This window comes from Lepidochelys olivacea (genome assembly GCF_965140295.1).
Source record: "Lepidochelys olivacea isolate rLepOli2 genome assembly, chromosome: 1".
Taxonomy (NCBI): domain Eukaryota; kingdom Metazoa; phylum Chordata; order Testudines; family Cheloniidae; genus Lepidochelys; species Lepidochelys olivacea.
In genome coordinates, this window is record NC_140411.1 from 157,088,366 (window position 1) to 157,110,194 (window position 21,829).

The 21,829-nt window shown below is 41.7% G+C and overlaps 1 protein-coding gene across 1 annotated transcript; it reads right to left on the reverse strand.

The window, feature by feature from the left end:
- Nucleotides 1-7,615: 7,615 nt before the first annotated feature.
- FUNDC1 (FUN14 domain containing 1) lies at nt 7,616-21,498 on the reverse strand. The gene is made up of 5 exons (XM_084647044.1): nt 21,100-21,498; nt 19,474-19,630; nt 17,613-17,688; nt 10,184-10,312; nt 7,616-8,267 (listed from the first exon to the last, which is right to left on the reverse strand). The coding sequence occupies exons 1-5, from the start codon at nt 21,128-21,130 to the stop codon at nt 8,190-8,192; spliced, it is 471 nt and encodes a 156-aa protein (XP_084503170.1). The 5' UTR covers nt 21,131-21,498; the 3' UTR covers nt 7,616-8,189.
- Nucleotides 21,499-21,829: the final 331 nt, after the last annotated feature.

Here is a 21,829-nt window from a genome sequence, read left to right on the forward strand (position 1 = left end):
TTTCTATTAAGGATTTGAAAAATGTACACTGCATGTACGCAGAAATGTTTGCACATGTATTAAAGACCATTCTGCTCATTTCTGGGAAGGAGAAAGGAGTTCTAGTGTACCTCTATCACCACAACATTTGGGTCACAATCAGCCAGCTGCAGATACTTCCATTGAATAGCTCAGTGGTTTGAGCATTGGCCTACTAAATCCAGGGTTGTGAGTTCAATCCTTGAGGGGGCCATTTGGGATCTGGGGCAAAAATTGGGGATTGGTCCTGCTTTGAGCAGGGGGTTGGACTAGATGACCTCCTGAGGTCCCTTCCAACCCTGATATTCTATGATTCTATGAAATATACATGAGCATTGCAAATAAAAACAGCACTCAACTGTGAAAACACTCTTCTGCTTAGTTCCCCCTCATCTTTAGATGTGAATAAAGGTCTCTAGGATATATTGTGATGCTTCCTTCTCAGCACTGGAAATTACAGACTTTATGAAACATGTTGAAGTACTACTGTTTAAAGAGCAACATTTTCTCCTTCTGTGTTTAATTTTGGTAGCTTCTCCATTTCTAAAGACTACTGCATGCTTATGCCTTTAGTCTTAAGACAAAGACACTTGAAAACTGCTGCACTGTTGAATATCTGCTGTATGTTTAATTTCAGTGCTGCCATTTCAGTTTGCATGAAAATGGCCTCCACAGACAATGAGACAAATTCTGATCCCTGAAAATTCAATAGCAAAACTCCCATTGATTTCATTGGGAAGAGAACTAGGGTCAGTATGAATGACAAACAATTGCTTGACGTTGGTTTAGCTACCTAGAAATAACTGTTGAAGTGTTGATTACCAAGTTATACATATACAAATTGAATAGACAACTTATTAAAGAGCTCTCTCAAAACCCACTATGCAGAAAACTAAATTATGTTCATTATATAGGATATATATATAGGGATATAGGAATTGCCATACTGGATCAGCCCTGTGGTCTGTCTGGTCAGTATGCAGTCTCCAACAGTGGCCAGCATCAGATGCTACAGAGGAACATGCACAAAACCCACCAGGAAGCAGATGTGGTTTAATCAGCTCCTCATTAAGGTGTCATCCTAATCCTTAATAGACAAATATTAATTTAAGTCTTTAAACATGAAGTTTTAGAACTTTTCCAAAAAATGTGTTAGAATTAACTATTATAACTCGGGATAGTCTTGTTATTCATATAAATGTCCAGTCCCTCTGTCAAGGTTCCTTCCACACTCTGAACTCTAGGGTACAGATGTGGGGACCTGCATAAAAGACCCCCTAAGCTTATTATTACTAGCTTAGGTTAAAAACTTTCTCAAGGTACAAACTTTGCCTTGTCCTTGAATCCTATGCTGCCACCACCAAGCATGTTAAACAAAGAACAGGGAAAGAGCCCACTTGGAGACATCTTCCCGCAAAATATCCTCCAAAGCCCGACATCCCCTTTCCTGGGGAAGGCTTGATAAAAATCCTCACCAATATGTACAGGTGAACACAGAACCAAACCCTTGGATCTTAAGAACAATGAAAAAATAATCAGGTTCTTAAAAGAAGAATTTTAATTAAAGAAAAGGTAAAAAGAATCACCTCTGTAAAATCAGGATGGTAAATACCTGAGAGGGTAATCAGATTCAAAACCTAGAGAATCCCTCTAGGCAAAACCTTAAGTTACAAAAAGACACAAAAACAGGAATATACATTCCATTAAGCACAGCCTATTTTACCAGCCATTAAACAAGAGGAAATTTAATGCCTTTCTAGCTAGATTACTTACTAACTTTTTACAGGAGTTCTGAGCTGCATTCCTGATCTGTTCCCAGCAAAAGCATCACACAGACAGACAGAACCTTTGTTCCGCCCCCCTCCAGCTTTGAAAGTATCTTGTCTCCTCATTGGTCATTTTGGTCAGGTGCCAGCGAGGTTATCTTAGCTTCTTAACGCTTTACAGGTGAAAGGGTTTTGCCTCTGGGCAGGAGGGATTTTATAGCACCGTATACAGAAAGGTGGTTACCCTTCCCTTTATATTTATGATGCCCCCCAAATCAAAGATAGGGTGAAACACTGGCTGTGATTTCTTCCTGGAGCTCTAGGAGAAAACAGAGTTAATAAGACACATGCACCTCTAAATATACTACCAAGTATATAAAGACTAACAATATTTTCCACATCTCAAGGACGATTTTAACCAGTTGATTCTGGGAAACTTTCACGGGAGAGTGCATCAGCCACTTTGTTAGAAGCTCCTGAGATGTGTTGGATGTCGAAATCAAAATCTTGGAGAGCTAAACTCCACCGAAGTTTTTTGTTATTTCCCCTGGTGGTATGAAGCCATTGTAGCACAGCATGGTCGGTTTGCAGGTGGAAACGCCGTCCCCAAACATATGGGCGTAGCTTTTCCAGAGCGTAGACAATGGCATAACATTCTTTTTCACTGACTGACCAGTTGCTTTCCCTCTCAGACAGCTTCTCGCTGAGAAACACTACAGGGTGAAATTCTTGATCTGGTCCTTCCTGCATTAAAACTGCTCCCACACCACGCTTGGACGCATCTGTGGTTAGTAGGAACGGTTTGTCAAACTCTGGGGCCCTTAGTACAGGGTCAGACATGAGTGTCACTTTAAGCTGGTTAAAGGCCTTCTGACACTCTTCAGTCCACTGAACGGCATTTGGCTGTTTCTTTTTGGTTAGGTCTGTCAGTGGGGCGGCGATTTGGCTGTAGTGTGGTACAAATCGCCTGTAATAAGCAGCCAAGCCTAAGAAGGATTGAATCTGTTTCTTTGACTTTGGGACAGGCCACGTTTGGATAGCATCCACTTTGGCCTGTAGGGGGTTGACAGTTCCTTGACCCACCTGGTGTCCAAGGTAAGTCACTCTGTTTAGGCCTATTTGACACTTCTTAGCCTTAACAGTCAGTCCTGCCTCCCTTATGCGCTCAAAGACTTTTTGTAGATGTTCCAGGTGTTCTGCCCACGAATCTGAAAATAAGGCCACATTGTCAAGGTAGGCGACTGCATATTCTCCTAATCCCACTAGGAGACCATCTACAAGTCTTTGGAAGGTGGTAGGTGCATTTCGCAGCCCGAAAGGGAGTATATTAAATTCATACAGCCCGACATGGGTGGTGAAGGCTGATCTTTCCTTGGCGAATTCATCTAGCGGTACCTGCCAGTACTCCTTGGTTAAGTCCAAGGTAGAGATGAACTGGGCCTGTCCCAGTTTCTCTAATAGTTCATCTGTGCGTGGCATTGGATAGTTGTCTGGGCGAGTTACAGCATTTAGCTTATGGTAGTCCACACAAAAACATATCTCCCCATCTGGTTTGGGAACTAGAACCACTGGAGATGCCCATGCACTGCCAGAGGGGCGGATTACCTCCATCTGTAGCATATCCTGGATCTCCCGTTCTATAGCAGTTTTAGCTTGAGGAGACACCGGTAAGGTTGGGCTTTAATTGGGTGAGTATTACCTGTGTCAATGGAGTGGTATGCCCGTTCAGTCAGTCCTGGGGTGGCTGAGAACGTTGGCACGTAGCTAGTGCACAGCTCCTTGATCTGCTGTCTCTGCATATGCCCAAGGGTCATGAGAGGTTCACCTCTTCCACACCACCAGCACTTTTCCCTTCGTAGTCGACACCTTCCAGCCACTCAGTGTCATCTCCTCCCTGGGCTATAAACTGACAAACCTTTAATTCTCTGGAATGAATTAACCCTCCAGCTTTGAAAGTATCTTGTCTCCTCATTGGTCATTTTGGTCAGGTGCCAGCGAGGTTATCTTAGCTTCTTAACCCTTTACAGGTGAAGGGATTTTGCCTCTGGCCAGGAGGGATTTTATAGCACTGCATACAGAAAGGTGGTTACCCTTCCCTTTATATTTATGATACCCTCCTTGATAATCACTGAATTCTTGGCTTCAATGACTTTCTAGAGCAATGAGTTCCACAATCCAAATATGCACTGAATGAAAATGTATTTCCCTTTTCCAGTTCTGAATTTTTTACATTTCAATTTCTTTGAATATCCCTTTGTTGTTAAATTACATGAGGGAAAACAGAAAATCCTGAAATACCTTCTCTAAACCATGCATTATGTTACATATTTTTATCCTGTTCCCTGCTATTGTTTCCTTTCTAAGGTGAACAATCCTAAATCTTTTCACTCTCTCTTTATATGAGTTTTCCCATCCCTTAACATTGTCACCTTTCTCTGGAGCCCCTCTAGTTCTGCAACATCCTTTTTGAGATGGGGTGACATATATGCACATTGTATTCTAAATGGTTGTATACTACTGATTTGTATAATGACAATATATTTCTACATTATTCTCCATCCTGTTCCTGCAGCATCCTAACACCCTGTTTGCTTTTTCTGACCACAATTGCACATTGAGAGGACTTAGCTGAGCTGTCTACAGCAGTGGTCTCCAACCATTCGACGCACAAGATAACTTTTTGAATTTAAGTGCAACCCAGGATCTACCCAGCCCCTTCCCTACAGCCTTGCCCCACTCACTCCATCCCCCCCCTCCTTCTGTCATTCACTCTCCTCTCACTCATTTTCACCGGGCTGGGGAGGGGGCGTGGGCTCGGGGCTGGGGCTGAGGCGTTTGGAGTGTGGGAGGGGGCGCCAGGCTGAGCCTGGGGCAGAGGGTTGCAGGGCAGGAGGGGGTGAGGGGTGCAAGCTCTAGGAGGAAGTTCAGGGTGCAGGAGGGGGTTCAGGATGCAGGAGGGGGTATGGAATGCTGGCTCCAGGAAGGGGCTCAGGGCTGGGGTGCGGACTCCCGCCAGGCAGCACTCACCTCAGGCAGCTCCTGGGGGGCAGTGCAGCATAGCTAAGACAGGCACCCTGCTTGTCCCGGCCCCACGCCACTCCCGAAAGGAGCAGACCTTGGGGGGAGTGCAGGGTTCTCTGCACGCTGCTCCTGCCTGCAAGCACTGCCCCTGCAGCTCCCATTTACCAGGAATGGGGAACTGTGGCTAATGGAAGCTGCGGGGGAGGTGCCTGCAGAGAGGGGCAGCTCGCAGAGCCACATGCCCCTTCCTCCCCGGAGCCACACTGGCTGCTTATGGGAGCAGCATGGGGCCAGCACAGGCAGGGAACCTGCCTTAGTGGCATCTCTGCTACACCACTGGACTTTTAGTGGTCGGAGATCATGATCGACTGGGAGAATCTCCAGGATTGACCAGTCAATCGCGATCAATGGGTTGGTGACCAGTGGTCTACAGTAACATCCGGATCCCTTTCCTTGGCTGCTACTGTTAATTTAAAATCCTATGTGATATATGAGTAGTTGAAATGTTTGCCTTCAGTGTGCAGTACTTCGTACTCATCAACACTGAACTCCATCTGACCTCATGGTGCCCATTCACCTAGCTTGTTAGTCTCTCAAATTCCTCAGTTGTCTCTGGACTTGACTAACTTTAGGTTGGTTGGTTGCAAATTTTGCTAACTGATTGATCACTCCCCTTTTCAGATCACTAATACATTAGTGCAAATTCTTGATGTAGCCCACTGTTCACCTTTTCCCATGACAATTTATTCTTACTCAGTTTCCTGCATGAGCCAGCTTTTGATCCATGAAAATGTTGCCTCTCATCCCATTGCTAATTAATTTCTGCAGTAGCCTCTTGCAAGGAACCTTGCCAAAGTCAATTTGGAAGCCCAAATAACTTATGTCAACCATCTCTCCTTTTGACATTTCTTTACTGACATATCCAAATAATTTTAATAGCTTAGTCAGATACTGAAACTGTGCTGGTTAGACACTAACATATCACTATCTGGCAGGTGTTCTATTTTTAATTATAATTTCAACCACATTACCATATATAAAACATAAAGCTATGTGGTATGTACTTTCATGGCTTGCCCCTCCAGCCCTTTAAAAATATATGTACATTTGCTATCCTCAAAATCTTTCTGTAATGTAGCGATTAACAAAAAAACAAAAACAAAAAACTCTCAGATGTATACCATCTAGGCCTTGTGACTTATTTTTTAAAATTATCAGTTTGTTCCAATATCTTGTATTCTGACACCTCAGACTCAGATAGCACCTCATCTTTATTACTAGAAAGGAGGTCCAGTAGAGGAATCTTTCTAACGTCCTCTGGCATGAAGGTTAATACAAATAAATCATTTAGGGTCCTTATCCTCCTTAATTGCTCTTTAACCTCTAGTGATACTAAGGACCCACAGATTTTTTCATTCTAATAGAAGCAGGAAGCTAATATATTGTGTTCTCTCTTTAGATATTTACTCTTCAAAATCTATTTTGGCCCTCTTACATATTACCTGCTTTAATTTATGCTTCTAGTGATTGGTTTCTCTATGGTTAGATTTCTGCATTTTGAAGAGTCTCTGGCTCAGATAGCCTTCTAAGCTTGCCATGTAGTCATAGTTTACTTCCTACTTTCCTTGTTCCCTTGTATTCAGAAGCAAGCATACATAGCCCACATATCACACATGCTGTCTTACATGTGGGGCTCCCCACTGTGTATTCTAAAAATATATTGGGCCATTCAACATATTAGCAAAGGAAAATGGGTTACATGTTCAGGGCTGGTTCATCGGATATAAACCAGACACTGTGGCTGAACCTGGATGAAACAGACTCAATCCAAGAAATAAGTGAGAAAATGCTTATTGGTATGGTTGGAAGCAGAGAGTAACTAGGAGAATTGGTAAATATGACATCTCCTTTGCTTGAAGGGATCTGCCTGCTCTTTGTGATACACGTTCACAAGTTTGAGGGCCAGGGCAGGTCCTGAAGTTGGTAGATCTGTTAGGAATAAAGAGATAACAGCAGACAAATACTTTTTTTTAAATCTCTGCTTGGGTGGAAGGTTGCAAATTCACTGTCAGATGTAGACCTCCCTCCCTTTAGAACTTGCTTCCTGCTTTGGTCTGACACAGCCTCAAGTGTGCTGACTTATGGAGCATGCTGTAAGACTCATTTTCTTTCCCAGATTTTTGAGATCAGGATGAGGTAGGAATTTGTTGCCAATAGACTGATGGTAACAAAACAGGGATTCGCCTCCTCCAATTTATAGTTTTTGATTACTTAATATTGGATGAGTACATTTCTACAAATCAAAGTAAGTGACTCGCCTTCTACTAAAAACCTCAGATAGAACACACCAGCAATATAAGCTTTGTTTAGTTCCAGGGGTTAACATGGAAGTGAAGTGAATAATTATTGCCTACTGAAACTGACTGTGGCAAGTGCTTTTGGATTACTCAAATTACACTGTATGACATGCTTTAAAGTTCAACTAAACATTTTCAATGTTAAACGGAAACCTCAACACTTGAGATTTCCAACAGGTGGATTAAATGAGCTGTTCTCCCTAGATTACAAAATATAAAAATGTAATTTTAAGTGTCAAAGGTTTAAAGAGTACATATTTACATAATAAATACGTGTATTTCAATTGTAACTATCTGCAAGTTTATGAATGATATGCATTTGATGAAATAATGTGTGTACTGTTTGTACAATACAGTAATTTGTATGCAAATACCTGCGCCATATCCCTGAATGTTAAAAGATGTGGGAAGTTTATAGAATAAAGTACAAAAAGACCCCCATCAAGGTTTGATTTTCACCTTTAATATGATCATGATTCTTTGTTACTTAATACTTCTGTAAAAAGTTATTACAGGTTTATAGATTATTGCAGTGATTTCTAAGGAAGATTGTCAGCCCTCCAGCTGAAGCTACATATTGTATACATTATTAGTAATTGGCACTATTTACTACAGCATGAAGGACAATACCTTTTAAATAAAGATAAAGCAACATTTATCTGGAAAACATTCAGATTGAAAATGGAGCTTTCCTTCTTACATTACCGTAGCATAGCGATATCCCACAAATTACATTTTGAAAATGCTATTTTCTGAATGGTCACAGAATAAAAAAGTCATGATGAAAATTAACCAGTTTTGTCCAAAAAATGCTATTATGAGCACACTGCAGTTTTTCAGCAAATCTTATGCCAAGCGTCAGAAGGCAAAAGCCTAAAACATAAAAGCTTCCAGTTTGTCTGGCTAGTCCATTCTCCTTGCTCTGGAGTGATCAGTGACCCACACTGCTTTGCTTTAAGACAGTGCACTAATCACTACTACTGTTCTTTGTTGTGGTTGATGCCATCAGGAAGACAAATTCAGGTCCTTAAGATGCAAGTCCTAACAAAAAGCCTCCAACAAATCCACTGGATACTACTATATTCTGTTTGATAAATTCTGTTGACTGAAAAAGAAAATAGTTTTTAGTGATCTGTGTAAAACCATTACACCTAATGGGAACATTTAGTATTTTTATGATTAAATAAGAACAGAGGTTTTTACTATTTTTCAAAACCTGTTAGTTTAGCAGATATAGCACATGCTGGAGTCAGGTATAGTGCACGCTGACTCTGCAGACTTTAACATCACACTTCATTCTTGACTTGTAGCATGGCTCTTATGCCAATACTGGCCTTCTTCTGTGCAGAAACTCTGCACTGTACACTTCCTTTGTAAAAATGTGAGAGCTAGGGTAACACCACTAAACTCATTTCTGTTTTAACCAGACACAGGGAATTAATTATAATTAGATTAATTATAATCTCAAGGTCACTTCTTTCTGATCCACACTTTTGTAATCTTTAATGCTGTAAATCATATACCAGAGGAAAGCATCGTACTATATCAACAGATGTTTGGATACAAGTAGTAACACAATATAATCTGTGGGTTATGACAGGTATGCAAAATAAATGTGATTTACATCTTTACTATGATGTAATCGGCATTTTGTAAACCAACAACATTAGATATTTCAGGCAACAGAGTAGTGTACAATTTTAAAATCAAAGTCATTTGAACACTATTTTCAATTCCTCCGGGGTCCACCCCTCAGCCTGTCAAAAGAGACTGATTAAATTACATCTGATTTAGAGAGCTGTATACCAAGTTTCAGACTGGAATTAAAATTATAAAAACAATTTGGAAATGAAGGTATAATTTTATATAGGTTATGTTGGAGATACCAACATCTTTAACTACAGAGACACCAGTGTGGGCATTGCTATGATTCTCTGCAGCATAACAAACGTCAGACTTCAAGACAAGTAGTCAGAAAAAGCCCATACATCTCCAGGCAAAAAAGACTCACTTTTTCTAATATTCTGTTGGTAAAGGGAAGTCCTCGAATGAGAAGCTATTCCTAAAACTAAATGGGCCTCAGCTATATCAGAAAAATGTTGGTAATTCCTCTTGAGTGCATCAATATTATGCACACCACAGACACGTTTTGGAGAGGGACACTCGCTAAACTGGTTCAAGGAACGAGGTGGACAACTTCATGCAATCTAAAGCATAATTCCCATTACTTGTACATAGGCAAACTTATTCCTCATTTTAAAGTCAATATGAAAACACTTAGGGGTTAATTACTTTTAGTACAGTACTCCACCAGCAATTAGAGATTCTCTGCATTTATTTGGTTGAGAGTATAGCAGGGGACAGTAAAGCCTTGTAGATGGATGTTTGCACCACCAGTCCGTTATCCAGATGTGACAAGAAGCTCAAAGATTACAAACACCTAAGGATTCAATACCAGCTCCAAAATGCTTTTACTTCATTCAAAAAGGGGGAAAGGGTAATTTTTTTCAAAATCATAATTTTGAGCTGCAACACCACCACCAAAAAGCAACTTTATTTTACTCAAGTAAAGTGATAAGCAACCAATATACTGGGATGTTAATTGGCCTTACAGTAGGATGCAAATTCCCAGAACTGGCACATGGCTGTTGTACCTCTCTATTTTATGAAGACAAGCCCTGAAGCCTGATCAGCATAAGGCAAGAAGTAATTGTTATGGTCTGGCATGAGAACAAAAAATCTCACCTGGAAGTGACCATTAATATAACAAATAGGTACTGGGCTGTCCTGCAGGACTGCTAACATTTATTAAAACATAGAACTATGTTCTGTTGATAAGATTGTGTAAGTCTTCCTGAAGAAGCGGGACTATGCTCGCACAAGTTTTCAAATGCTGCCTAGAATTTTAGTTATCAGGCATAACTATGATCAGTGGAAGGCCAGAAACCTCAATCAATGTAATCTTAACCGAAATGAAACAGCACACAGTTCAGAACAATTTATTTTTTAAAAACATCTTACCTCTTCAATGAGGGTGCTGATTTCAGGTGCTGCCCTGTTTGCACGTTTTTTTATCTGCCTTTTTGCTTTGTTTACATCTTTTTCAACTCTCTTCCAGTCAACTTGCACATACCCACTATGACTGGCAATCTAGGGCAATTAAAAAAGTATTAAGTAAGAATAATTACACTAACCAACATCCAAAGAGTCAAATCACACGATGTTTGTGTCTACCCAATTTTAAAAACTGTTTTGGGTTTGCTTTTTCTAGAGAAAGACAACCATAGAAGTTCAGGTCCTTTAATTACAGATGCTACAGATATTGTGTTTTAACATGCCAGAAATTATTTCTGTAATAAATCAAAAATATACTTTGAAAAAGAACTGGCAAGGTTCAATAGATTCTCATTTCTTTCCTTCCTTTTCTACTTTTTATTTTATACTATGCTTGAGATTAATTTACAGGTTAATTTATATAGGTCAATTTATATACTCAATATTTATTACTGCTTTACTTGCTGCAAAACAGAAACTGAAAGCACTTTTATCAAAGGACTAAAAGGCAGCTTTGTTTCATTTTAGTTTCTTTCAGCATCCCTGTTGAAATTTTAATTTAGGACAGGGCGCTCAGAGAATCTGTTATCTAAACCTCACACAGAAATAGAGAGAACTATCCTCTTGTCTTTAGTGTTATAAATTGTTCAGCATAATAAGAACCTAATACTATAGGATTCTAGCCCTCTCCACATCACTAAGCCCCAAATAAATGGTACAAGTATCAGTGAATAACATGAACCACTTCTACCATAATGCCAACAAGATATTAGGCAACTAATTATGGGCAAATAGAGGAGCAGTTGCAGACAAGTTCACCCTAACTTTAAAAAACAATCCTCAAACAGCCAAAAAAAAAAATCCCACATTTTTTACTATGAATGATTTATCCCTTTCCCCCATATTTTTGTTATTAGGCACTGAACTGTAAACACTTACGCAGCTGTGTAACTTGACACACACAAATAGTCCCACTGAAGTCGATGGGACTACTCACATGAGTAAAGTAATGTACATTTAAGTGGCTGTAGGATGAGGGCCATAGATTGCAAAATTTTTAGGGCAGAGACTGCATTTTCTTGTAAGAGTGGAGAACACATTGTGGACAATGACTTACTACAAATAATTCCTCTTAATTGGAAAACACCACAATTAATCAAGAAAGGAAAATCAAGGCTACAAAGATCTGCAACTGTCTTTTAAACGTTGGGTAAATCAGTCTATATATCCATTAATTATATATATTATCCATAAACTTTATGGGTAAGTTTTGTTTTTAATATGAACTCAAAATCTGAGATTCATCTAGTGAGAAAGTCATACGATGGAACCCTGTTCACAATCTTAAGTATGGGGCCAGGAATAACTCCTCCATGATGTCTTGAACTTAAACACCACATTTTAATTTGAAGTCACTGGGTTCTGCTGAAGTCATTAACTCAAAAGAATCTTCTTAGCTAGATTACCTTGCTGCAGTTACTCACATGGGCTGTGAACACCTTTGTTATGGAACACAATAAAGAAAATGCAGAAGCAGATGGAATAGGAAGAGCGGACTAAAGAACCAGCTTCTCCAACAGGAAGTTTCACTCACATTAAACCAACCAACATGAGGAAGTGCTTGTTACCATTAAATAGCATTCAGTTAGTTTTACAACAGAAAATGCTTAAAGTTTACCCTGTTCCAGATTCATAAATCTGATACTTAAACAGGCAGCATTACCTACCACACATGTGTATACTTTAACAAGGTGTTTAAAACACTAATTTTTATCATACAGGAGTTAACAAATGAACTAAAAGAAACAGAGAAGGTAAATCTTCCTTTTGAAGACTTAAACTCTAGGGATTAGATCCTCAGATAGTGCCATTAAAAAAAATCACTAGTTTACACACGCTAAGGATCTGACCCAAAATATTTCTACTAAAACTTGTCAGACCTAATGCATTTGCTTAAAGGCAAATTTCCAATATAAAATTCTATTTGCTTTGGCAGTTCTGTTGAATGCCCCTCTCAAACGGTGCACAAAACTGTGAAGTCGGATATTCAACACAAGAATTTGAGAAACCCTCACCTTTTTATCCCCCCGTAGCATTTTGCCCTCTCCTAACTTCATTGAGATGTCCCAGCATGCATCATGCCGCAATATCATAGCTACCACAGAACCTCAGTGAAGTACGTAGACCAGAGTAGGCCAGCTAAATCCTAGTGTTATTTTTGCACCTTGTATGGTTTTCAAAGGTTCCATTTGTTACAGAATCATTTGAGTGAAAACATGAACCCATCAATGGTGTTTTAAATGGAATGAGTCCAAATATGGAAAAGAAATAATAAATAAATTACTACAGATAAAACTTATGATTAAATAACGGCTAACAAAAGATTGACTCAGACACAGACCTTAGTCTAACAAGAGCAAAGAGCAGTAAAAACATTTTGCCACTGAACTGAACAGATATGACTAATATACAGAAGTAAAGGGGCATGCTCCATCAACATCCTCAGATGCCCCAGGAACCTCTCACTGCTAGGTGGCAACTTTGCATGATTTATTTACATTTCCATCACCACTACAGTCCCATGTAGCAATATTTTATATACAGTGATTCTCTACCTTTAGCCCTTTCCTGCAGGGCCAGGAAGAAACAGAGGTCTCCCTTCTTTGAGATCTTGGCACACATTGGGCTCAGCTAGTCCTAGTTACTCCCTTTCTATAGTTCCTTCCTATGTCCTCCTTACACCCCTCTATTAGTGGACAAATTGGCTGATCAGAGGTCTCCCTTCTTTGAGATCTTGGCACACATTGGGCTCAGCTAGTCCTAGTTACTCCCTTTCTATAGTTCCTTCCTATGTCCTCCTTACACCCCTCTATTAGTGGACAAATTGGCCTGATCAGCCAATTAGCTGATTGATGCCTAAGTGATCAGAGTGTTGGCTCACTTACTAGCTCCCAGCACTCTGTCTCAAGAAACAGATCTTTCAAGTGACAAAGTGCTTTAAAAAAACCCCCAAAAACAAACAAACAAAAAAACCTAACCCAAAGTCACTTTTCAGAGGGGAACCACATTTTAAGGATTTGGCATGTTTCTCCATAGTTCTCCCTACTATAAGGAACCAGTTAATCTAAAGGCTATAAAACAGGGGTGGGCAAATTACGGCCCACGGGACCGTCCTGCCAAGCCCCTGAGCTCCTGGCCAGGGAGGCTAGTCCCCAGCCTCTCACCCGCTGTCCCCCAACCCCTGCAGCCATGCCACTGTGCGAGCTGCGCAGCTTGTGCCCACCCACCTCCCAGGCTTTCAAATAAGCCTGTCCTGCCGCTCTGAGTGGCATGGTAAGGGTAAGGGGGGGGGCGCGGTTGGATGGGATGGAGGTGGGGGGGGGGTGCACGGTCAGGAGACAGGGAACAGGGGAGGTTGGATGGGAGGAGTCCTGGGGGGGGACAGGCAGCATGAGGGTTGGATAGGGGATGGGGTCCTGGGGGGGGGGCAGTTAGGGACGGGGGTCCTGGAAGGGGGCGGTCAGGGGACAAGGAGTGGGGGAGGGATGGATGGGTCAGGGGTCCCTGTGGGGCTGTCAGGGGGTGGGGGTGTGGATAGGGTGTCGGGGCAGTCAGGGGACATGGGGCAGGGGGTTTTGGATAGGGTGTGGGGTCCCGGGGGGGGCCGGTTAGGGGCGCGGGGGGTCCCAGGAGGGGGCGGGAAGTGGGAGGGGATGGGGCCAGGCTGTTTGGGGAGGCACAGCCTTCCCTACTGGCCTCCATACCATTTCGCAACCCCGATGTATCCCTCGGGCCAAAAAGTTTGCCCACCCCTGCTATAAAAGGAAAGATGTTAAGTTTGATACTGTTTGTTATGAGAAATGAATTTTTTATTAGTTGCTTTTATTTTTCCAGTGCCTATATATTATAGTGGACTTGAACTGGCCTTGTATCAGGCACATTAGGAGAATTTACTCTTTCTACAAAAAATAATACACAATTAATCATATTAAATTGTTCAAAATATCCAACTTCCATGATATTTGATGAGGATAATAAGGTCTTTACTTATAAAAGCCATGCCTATTCCTTAACGGATTCTTTTCCTTCTCTCTCCCCCACGCTACAAGACTACTTTTTAATAGGATCAGTTGTAATGTTGCTAATTGAACTAGCCTGTTTTCAGAATTTGACTTACTATCTGCTACCTGCGACAAACCACGTAATATATTTTGTTTTTCGTTTCCAACTAGATCCCTTGAAATCAATTTAATATACACTAAAAGAAAAGTTAGGTTTTTCTCGAATCTCAAAAACTAAACAAATAGGACTCTACTTGAGTACCCTACCCAAAAAACAGGACCCCTTCTTGTTCCAGTGGATTCCACTGATACCTGTAACTTCTCAACATTTTGCATTAACAAAACTTGAAACTTCAAGGAAACTTGAAAAAAAAGTTAATTTCTAGTCACCTGCTGAAAACCCTTGAACCTGTTCGATGAATGCATTCAGCATATATTCCTGAATTAAAGTGAATTTACACTGTGTATTTACAGAGGATTTTTAAATGAAAATACTTTAAAGACTAGAAACGTAATTAGACCACCATTCAATTTATGACTAATCTTTAATATGCAAAGTACCTAGAATTAAATGACTAAGACATTTACTTCTAGCAGAATCTGATCTGAATCAAAGATGGAGACAACTGAACCTAAATGTACAACTGAAGTATAATAGTTCTACCCTGTCCAACCCTCCCCTCATAAATTTCCTTATCAGATATTTTCCACAGGAAAGGCCAACACACACACAAAAATCAAGATATACATAAATGGATACAATAAGTCCTCACTTAACATTGTAGTTATGTTCCTGAAAAATGCGACTAAGTGAAACGATGTTAAGTGAATCCAATTTCCCCATACGAATTAATGTAAATAAGGGGATTAGGTTCCAGGGAATTTTTTTTTGCCAGACAAAAGGCATTATATACATTTTACACAAGCAATTTAATACAGTAACTCCCCACTTAATGTCCTCTCACTTAACCTCCACCCCTTCGCCCAATCCTCCACCCTTAACCCGCCTCTTCTCCACCTCCTCCCCCTTTACTCCACAAGCAGTGTCCTCGCTCCTCCCCCCTCCTCCCAGCAGCAATCAGCTGGTTTGCGGCATTCAGGAGGCTGGGGAGGAATGGGGGAGGCTGCGCACTGCGTCCTTGCTCCTCCCCTCAGCCTCCTGAATGCTGCAAGACAGCTGATTGCCTTGGGCAGGAGGAGTAGGGGGAAGGCCCTGATCCGCGAGGTCCGCCAGTGGGTGGGAGGGCGTAGGGCAGCTAATAGGGGGGTTGCCAGCTGTGAACAAAGCAAGAGGCCAAACGACATGATAGGAGAGCACTGCACAACTTTAAATGGGCATGTTCTGTAATGGAGCAGGGACATAACACTGAAACAACGTTAGGCGAGAGGACGTTAAGTGGGGAGTTACTGTGCAGCAAACCTGTTTTCCCCATTTGTATATAGGCTCTTTAGTGATTTACAAGCTTTTTGTTTCTTTTTTTAATTCAAAATTTGTGAGACACAAATTGATAAGGCTAGCCAAGTGGTAGAATGTTGTACTGCTAAGCAGGAAAAGCCAGTTCTGAAACCCAAACCCATGCTCTTCTGGATAAATGGAATTTAAATATTTAAGTACAATGAGCACTCCTAAACCCCACAGGTTGTGCCTACACAAAGAATTGAATCATTCCCAACTGATCCAGAGGTGTATGGCACTGGTTTAAGGCAAAGAATTCAGTGTATCCATGCTAGTCAGATTGACTGTGCACCATCTCCATATTTGGGTTATTCTAAACCATTTCGGAAGCAACGCCCTTGGGATACATGGGCACAACTCACAGCAACAGTCAGTCTTAGATATTTCAAAAGGTCATCAGTAGCGAGAGAGACATTTTTGGGAAAACTATCAGAACCGTTTCAGTTTGACCCATTTCAGTGTTGTCCCCACTGGTGCTAAAATGGATCAGATAGAAACATTTCTCAGACCTGCTGAAAACCCACACCATTTTTGGAACACATATAAACTAACAAGTACCTATGTGTGAGAACACCACAACACTTAACAAGGATCTAGGGGAATCAAGTAAAAAGTAAAAGTTGCTAGTGGATGGAAGTGACCTCACAGCACAACAACATTTTGGCTAATTAAGGAGCAGCACTTACAGGTCCCATACTAATAAATAAAAGAAAAGTGGGAGAGGTTTTTCAGAAACTTCAAGGACTCTGTTAGTGAGAAGACTGTCCAGTCTTTAAAATGGTGGGTATAAATTTTGAATGAACCTACTGGTTCATTACTAGGCTCTCAGTTCACTTCCTCTGAAGTGACCTGGAGAAAATGGATTAGGCCACATGTCATTCTGAGATGGGGCGGGACAGTGACCATAATTAACCACTGGAACAGCTTTCCAAAGCATGTGGTAGATTTTCCACCACTCAAAGTCTTTAAATCAAAATTTGAGGTCTTTCTAAAATGTATGTTCTTGCTCAATCCCAAATCATTGGATATAATGCAGGAGGTCAGACTAGGTGATAAAATTATTATTTTGTCCTCAAAAACCTATTAATCTGCCCTACAGTAGAGCTGAGGAGGTGAGAACAGTTGGGCAGGGAGAAAGCTGTGGAGCCGGGAGAGGTCAGAGGAAGCTGCTGCTGAGGAAAAGGTAATATAACTAGCAACACTAGTGCTAAGGGAAAGGCTACTCTCAAAAGTAGGCCAGAGAGCTGAGCTAGCAGCAGATGAAGAAAAGGAAACAAAATGTGGAAGGAGTCTCAAATAAATGCTGGAGGAGGCAACCTGTCCACAGTTATTCTTATATTAAGAACTCCTAATGCAATTATTTGTATCAGTTTTTTACGTCTTCAACATTACAATAATAATAAACTAGACACCTAGACTATGATTGTCAAAGGAGTCTAATTCACTCAGGTACCTTTGAGATTCCATCCCCGTTAACAGAAAATAAAGATTGCTTACATTCCTTGATCTCTGCAGTGGTAATTTTATAATCAATTTGCTAAGTCTGGCAAGATCAACTCAAAAATAGTATTTCAATTTCTGCATTACGGTTTTCATTCTTTCAGCTCACTTGAAACTATTTTTATTTTAAAATATTTGATTATTCCTTTTTGTTATAACATTTCTGATCAATAGCTTTTAAAAACTGAATGTAAAACTAAGTAAAAATATACTGCTGCTGTGCTGGTATTTTTCTATTAAGTGCTAAGGCTAATATAAGAAATAGATATGGAACTCACCTTCCCCTTCCCAACCCAAGTATAAGCCAGTTGCTGAGTTTTTTCCATATAATTCAAATATAAAACATTCCCTAAATATTAAAATATGAAATTCTATATACCTGAAGTAGAAGAAATCCACCACCTACTGCAGTTGCTGCAAGTTTTCCAACTTTCTGGAACAAAAATCCTGCACACCTTAGAAGACCCAAAAAAACAACATTCCAATAAAGTTAAGTTTGTCTGGCCCACAGTGCCACTTTTCAGAATTTTCATATTAAACCCTACTAAAATTTTGGATTGCTAAAATGACAGAGTTTCACTTTCCTATTTCTTACTCTGTAGCCTGCAATTTATGAGAAATTATAGATTTATGTAATACAAACACTTTTCAGTGACTTAGATGAAGCACAAGTCTAGATCAGAAAGGGCGTTATCAACTAATGGTTATTTGATGTTCTCTGGAAATTGAGTTGGTAGCTTCAGGCCTTGTCTACACAAAATAATTTAATTAAATTGCATCACTTTAACTGGTACAATCAGTTAAAACATTACAACCCCCTTAGTGCCAACAATTATATCAGAATAAAGGTGCTTTTATAGATATATCTATTCTGGTAGGGAAGGAGAAATAAGCTATACTGGTTAAAGGGACTTTTGTACCAATATAACTGCATCCACAGTAGGGGCTATACCGATTTAACTATTTCAGTAAAAAAACAAGACCACCACACACACACCCCAACAAAATAATTAAATCAGCACAAAAATTGCATGTGGACAAGGTCCTAGTCTATTTTCGAGTGGAGAAAAGCTTCCTTTCTATTTAACATTCTTGTTGGCACACTCTGAGATGAGTCTACCACCTTGTCAGTTCTAGCGCTGGCCTGTGTGTGCCGGGACTGAGGTATTTTTGTAGGGCTGTTATAAACAGGTTTCACTGTCACTCCACAAACTGCACCTGTTTTATAGAAAAGATACTTCCATTTCTAGATTCCTCAATTTGGCACTTTTCATGATTTTGGCACTAAACTCCCATTACACTTTGTTCTAAAAACTCCAAAGGCTATTGTACATTTATCTATTATTTATAAAAACTGTAGGGAGACACAGACAGGTTAAAAATCATATTGAAACTACTAATTCCCCAACTCTATTATTAAACACCTCATATTATTTAAACAATTTTAAAATAATAATGGTCTTTTCACCATTTATGCTCTTTTGTTTGTTTTTACACTGCACTCAGCTTGTACAATAGAGATTCATTTCACTTTCATTTAGCCCATTTTACTTTCAGGTTCCCGTGTATTTGCATTTTAAACATAATAGCATTGTTTAAATCCAAAAATATCTGTTTTCATTAACTTAAAAAGTGTTGTCATATAATATTAATGTTTTAACATTAGAACTTAAGTTAATACTTTGTACTTATGGTTGTAAACTTTTTTTTAAAACAGAATACTCAGATAAAATGTCTTTTTTAGCTGAGGTGATATAACACAACTTCACATTTCACTATCTGTAAAAACTGCATAGAAGTTGTTCAATTTCAAGTGGCTTTTGTTTTAAACAAAAAAACATCTTCACCTAAAAAAAAAAAATGTATTTGGGGCCCTTGACTAAGTCTGCCCCACATTTCTTCTGACCTGTTTTACATGCAAGTCTTATTCACAGTAACAAAACAAACAGGCCTCATGTCTGTATTATAACAAATAAAATATGCTACTCATTAGTAACACTAGCATTATATACAGTAATTTCCCATTTGTTTGTTAAAGAAATGATCTTAAGAGTTCTGTCACTTCTTCAAAGCTCTTTTGCAATAACTGGCAAGTTCTTTCCTTATCTCTTGAATTTACAGTTATTAATTAGGAAACCATGCAAGCTCAAACAGTTTATCACTTCGAATGATACAGAACAGTCAAGAATTTAAGAACAGTCAAATGCATGGCACGATAATCAAAAGTGATCCTCTCTCACCAACCAGTCACTCCGCCCATTACAATCTGAGTGGCTACAGAATACTTTTCTACAATTGGTCCAGAATTTCGGCCAAACACACGATTCCACCAATGGTGACGCCTTGCGTAGTCTGTTAAATCCAATACTTCATACGAATCATCATCACTGTCGTGCTCTTTAAAAAAATAAAAATAAAAAATAACATAGGTGATTCTCCTTTTAGTGAGTGTTCAAAGCAAGTTATAAAAGCATTAGTTCTGAGCTTCTCAACTGTAAGTAGTTCAGTACAAAAGTCTCAGCCATCTTTTTAAAATTTTGAGGTAAATACAGGTCAACAGGCTGGTAAATTAAGAAGATACACACATAAAACTATGGTATTATCACATTATTATCAGTTGCAATCAATACTTAATGGTCTTGAATACTTAAAATGGAGGGCAAGTGACTCAAACAACAGAAACAGCAGCCCCAACAAGCTAGCACTGAACTTTCCTGTTACCAGGTCACTAGTAGTAAGTAGCTGCAACTACAAACTGTCCACTTGTTTATTACAGAGGGGACAGAAACATCAAATAAGGATTATTTGTCTTAGGCCTGGTCTACACAGTTTTTGTACTAGTATTATGATGGTTAGGGGTGTGATCATTTTTAACCCAAATAGCTATAGTTTTACACCCCCTGCTGTGGATACAACTGTACCTGTATAAATGTGTATAGTTTACTTCCCTTCTTGTTCAGGAACACCTTCACCAATATAAAGCACCTTTACATCGGTATAACTGTGTCCACACTAGAGAGAACTATATCAGCTAAAAGTTGTACCACAGTTGTGTTTAGACAAGCCTAAAGGGAAAGGAAGCAAGCTATGGAAATTATTTCACCCTCGCCCCAACACTGCAAAGTACCTTGTAAATTTAACCTCTTGTCTTTAATGGCTTTGAATAAGGCCCTAAATGGCAAGTCTATTCATTCCTCCCCTTTCTTGACTGTGCTAGGATTTCCGGGGGCATTTGTTGAATACTTGACATTTCGGTGGCACACTTTATCTGAAGATCTGACCTTGCATTAAACACCGTCATGCCCTGCAGCCCTGATCCTCCCAAGCAGCCGGGCTGCAGGGGACCTAAGGGCTGCTCCCATCCCATCTGAGGAAGTGAGCTGTAGCTCACGAAAGCTTATGCTCTAATAAATTGGTTAGTCTCTAAGGTGCCACAAAAGTACTCCTTTTCTTTTCTTTTTGCGAATACAGACTAACACGGCTGTTACTCTGAATCCCATCCCACAGACGAGGAAGCGACGGGGGCCGCACACTGAGCCCCAGGGACCTCGCGAGCGACTCCGTTGTCGCAGCAAGGACGGAACCCAGGAGTCCCGGCCCCGAGCCCCGCCCGGCAGCTTCCACCCCAGGGGCAGCCACTTCCCGGCAGGACGCGGCGGCAGCAGCGCATCCCCCGAGCCGGGCGCTTCCTCCCAACCCGCCCCCGCCCTGCAGCCACCAGGGGCCGCCCCCGCCAAGCCCCTCCCCGGCCGGGGCACGGGGGCGCTCGGGGCAGAGAAGCTCCCACTAGGGGGCCCGGCTGAGGCGGGAACGAGTCTCCCCGCGAGGGGACCGGGCCGCGCCGCGCCCCCGGGAGACTCACTCACCCGAGGCGGAGCGAGGCCTCCGAGCCGCCATGTTAGCGACTGTTTACTGGGGGCTGGAGCGGAGCGGCGCCGCTCTGCGCCGCCAGACGCCGCGCTCTATGCTTCCGCCGCTCCGCTCGGCTGAGCGCGAGGCCAACGCAGACCGCTCCACGAATAGCGGCGCCGGGCCTCGCCGCCGGCCGGAGGGGTGCGGGGTGGCGTCACCGCCACCTCTGCCCCGGGGGGTTGTGGGGATTGTAGTTCTGCTGGCTGGTCCTGTGCGCCGCTGCGGCTGTGAGGGGAGTTCCCGGCTGTGGGCGCCTTGCGAGCCCCGCCCTGCGCGGGGGCCGACAGCGCTGCGCCCAGTTACGAGCCCTCTCGCGCCCTTCCCCCCCAGCAGGGATGGCAACAGCTGCGGGGGGTCCGTCCCAGCCGCCACGTCCCCGCGCGGCCAGCCCCAGGCACTCACAAGCGCTGGGGGCGGGCCCGGCCCCCCCTCCCGAGCCATGTCACGCGCCGCGGCACGCTCGGGCTGCCTCGGGCGCGCCCGCGGGCGTTTGCTCCCTCGGGGCAGCCGGTCCCACAGGGAGGCGGCAGGGCGGGGTGCTAACTTTCTAACCCGGCGAAACCAAACAGCCCTGTCCCGCCCCTTTCCGGGGGCCCCGACCCCGCTCACGACATTCCCCCGCCCTCCCTCGCTTTCACCGGGGTGGGGCTGGGGATAAAGGGTTCAGGGGGGAGGGGGCGGGTG

Bases quoted from the DNA above. Each gene is read 5' to 3' on its own strand.
- FUNDC1 (XM_084647044.1), bottom strand. From the start codon at position 21,130: ATGGCGGCTCGGAGGCCTCGCTCCGCCTCGG. The intron at 10,313-17,612 runs GTATATAGAATT...TAATTGCCCTAG, and splicing joins GTGGATTTCTTCTACTTCAG to ATTGCCAGTCATAGTGGGTA. The intron at 8,268-10,183 runs GTAAGATGTTTT...TTTCTTTTTCAG, and splicing joins TCAGCACCCTCATTGAAGAG to TCAACAGAATTTATCAAACA.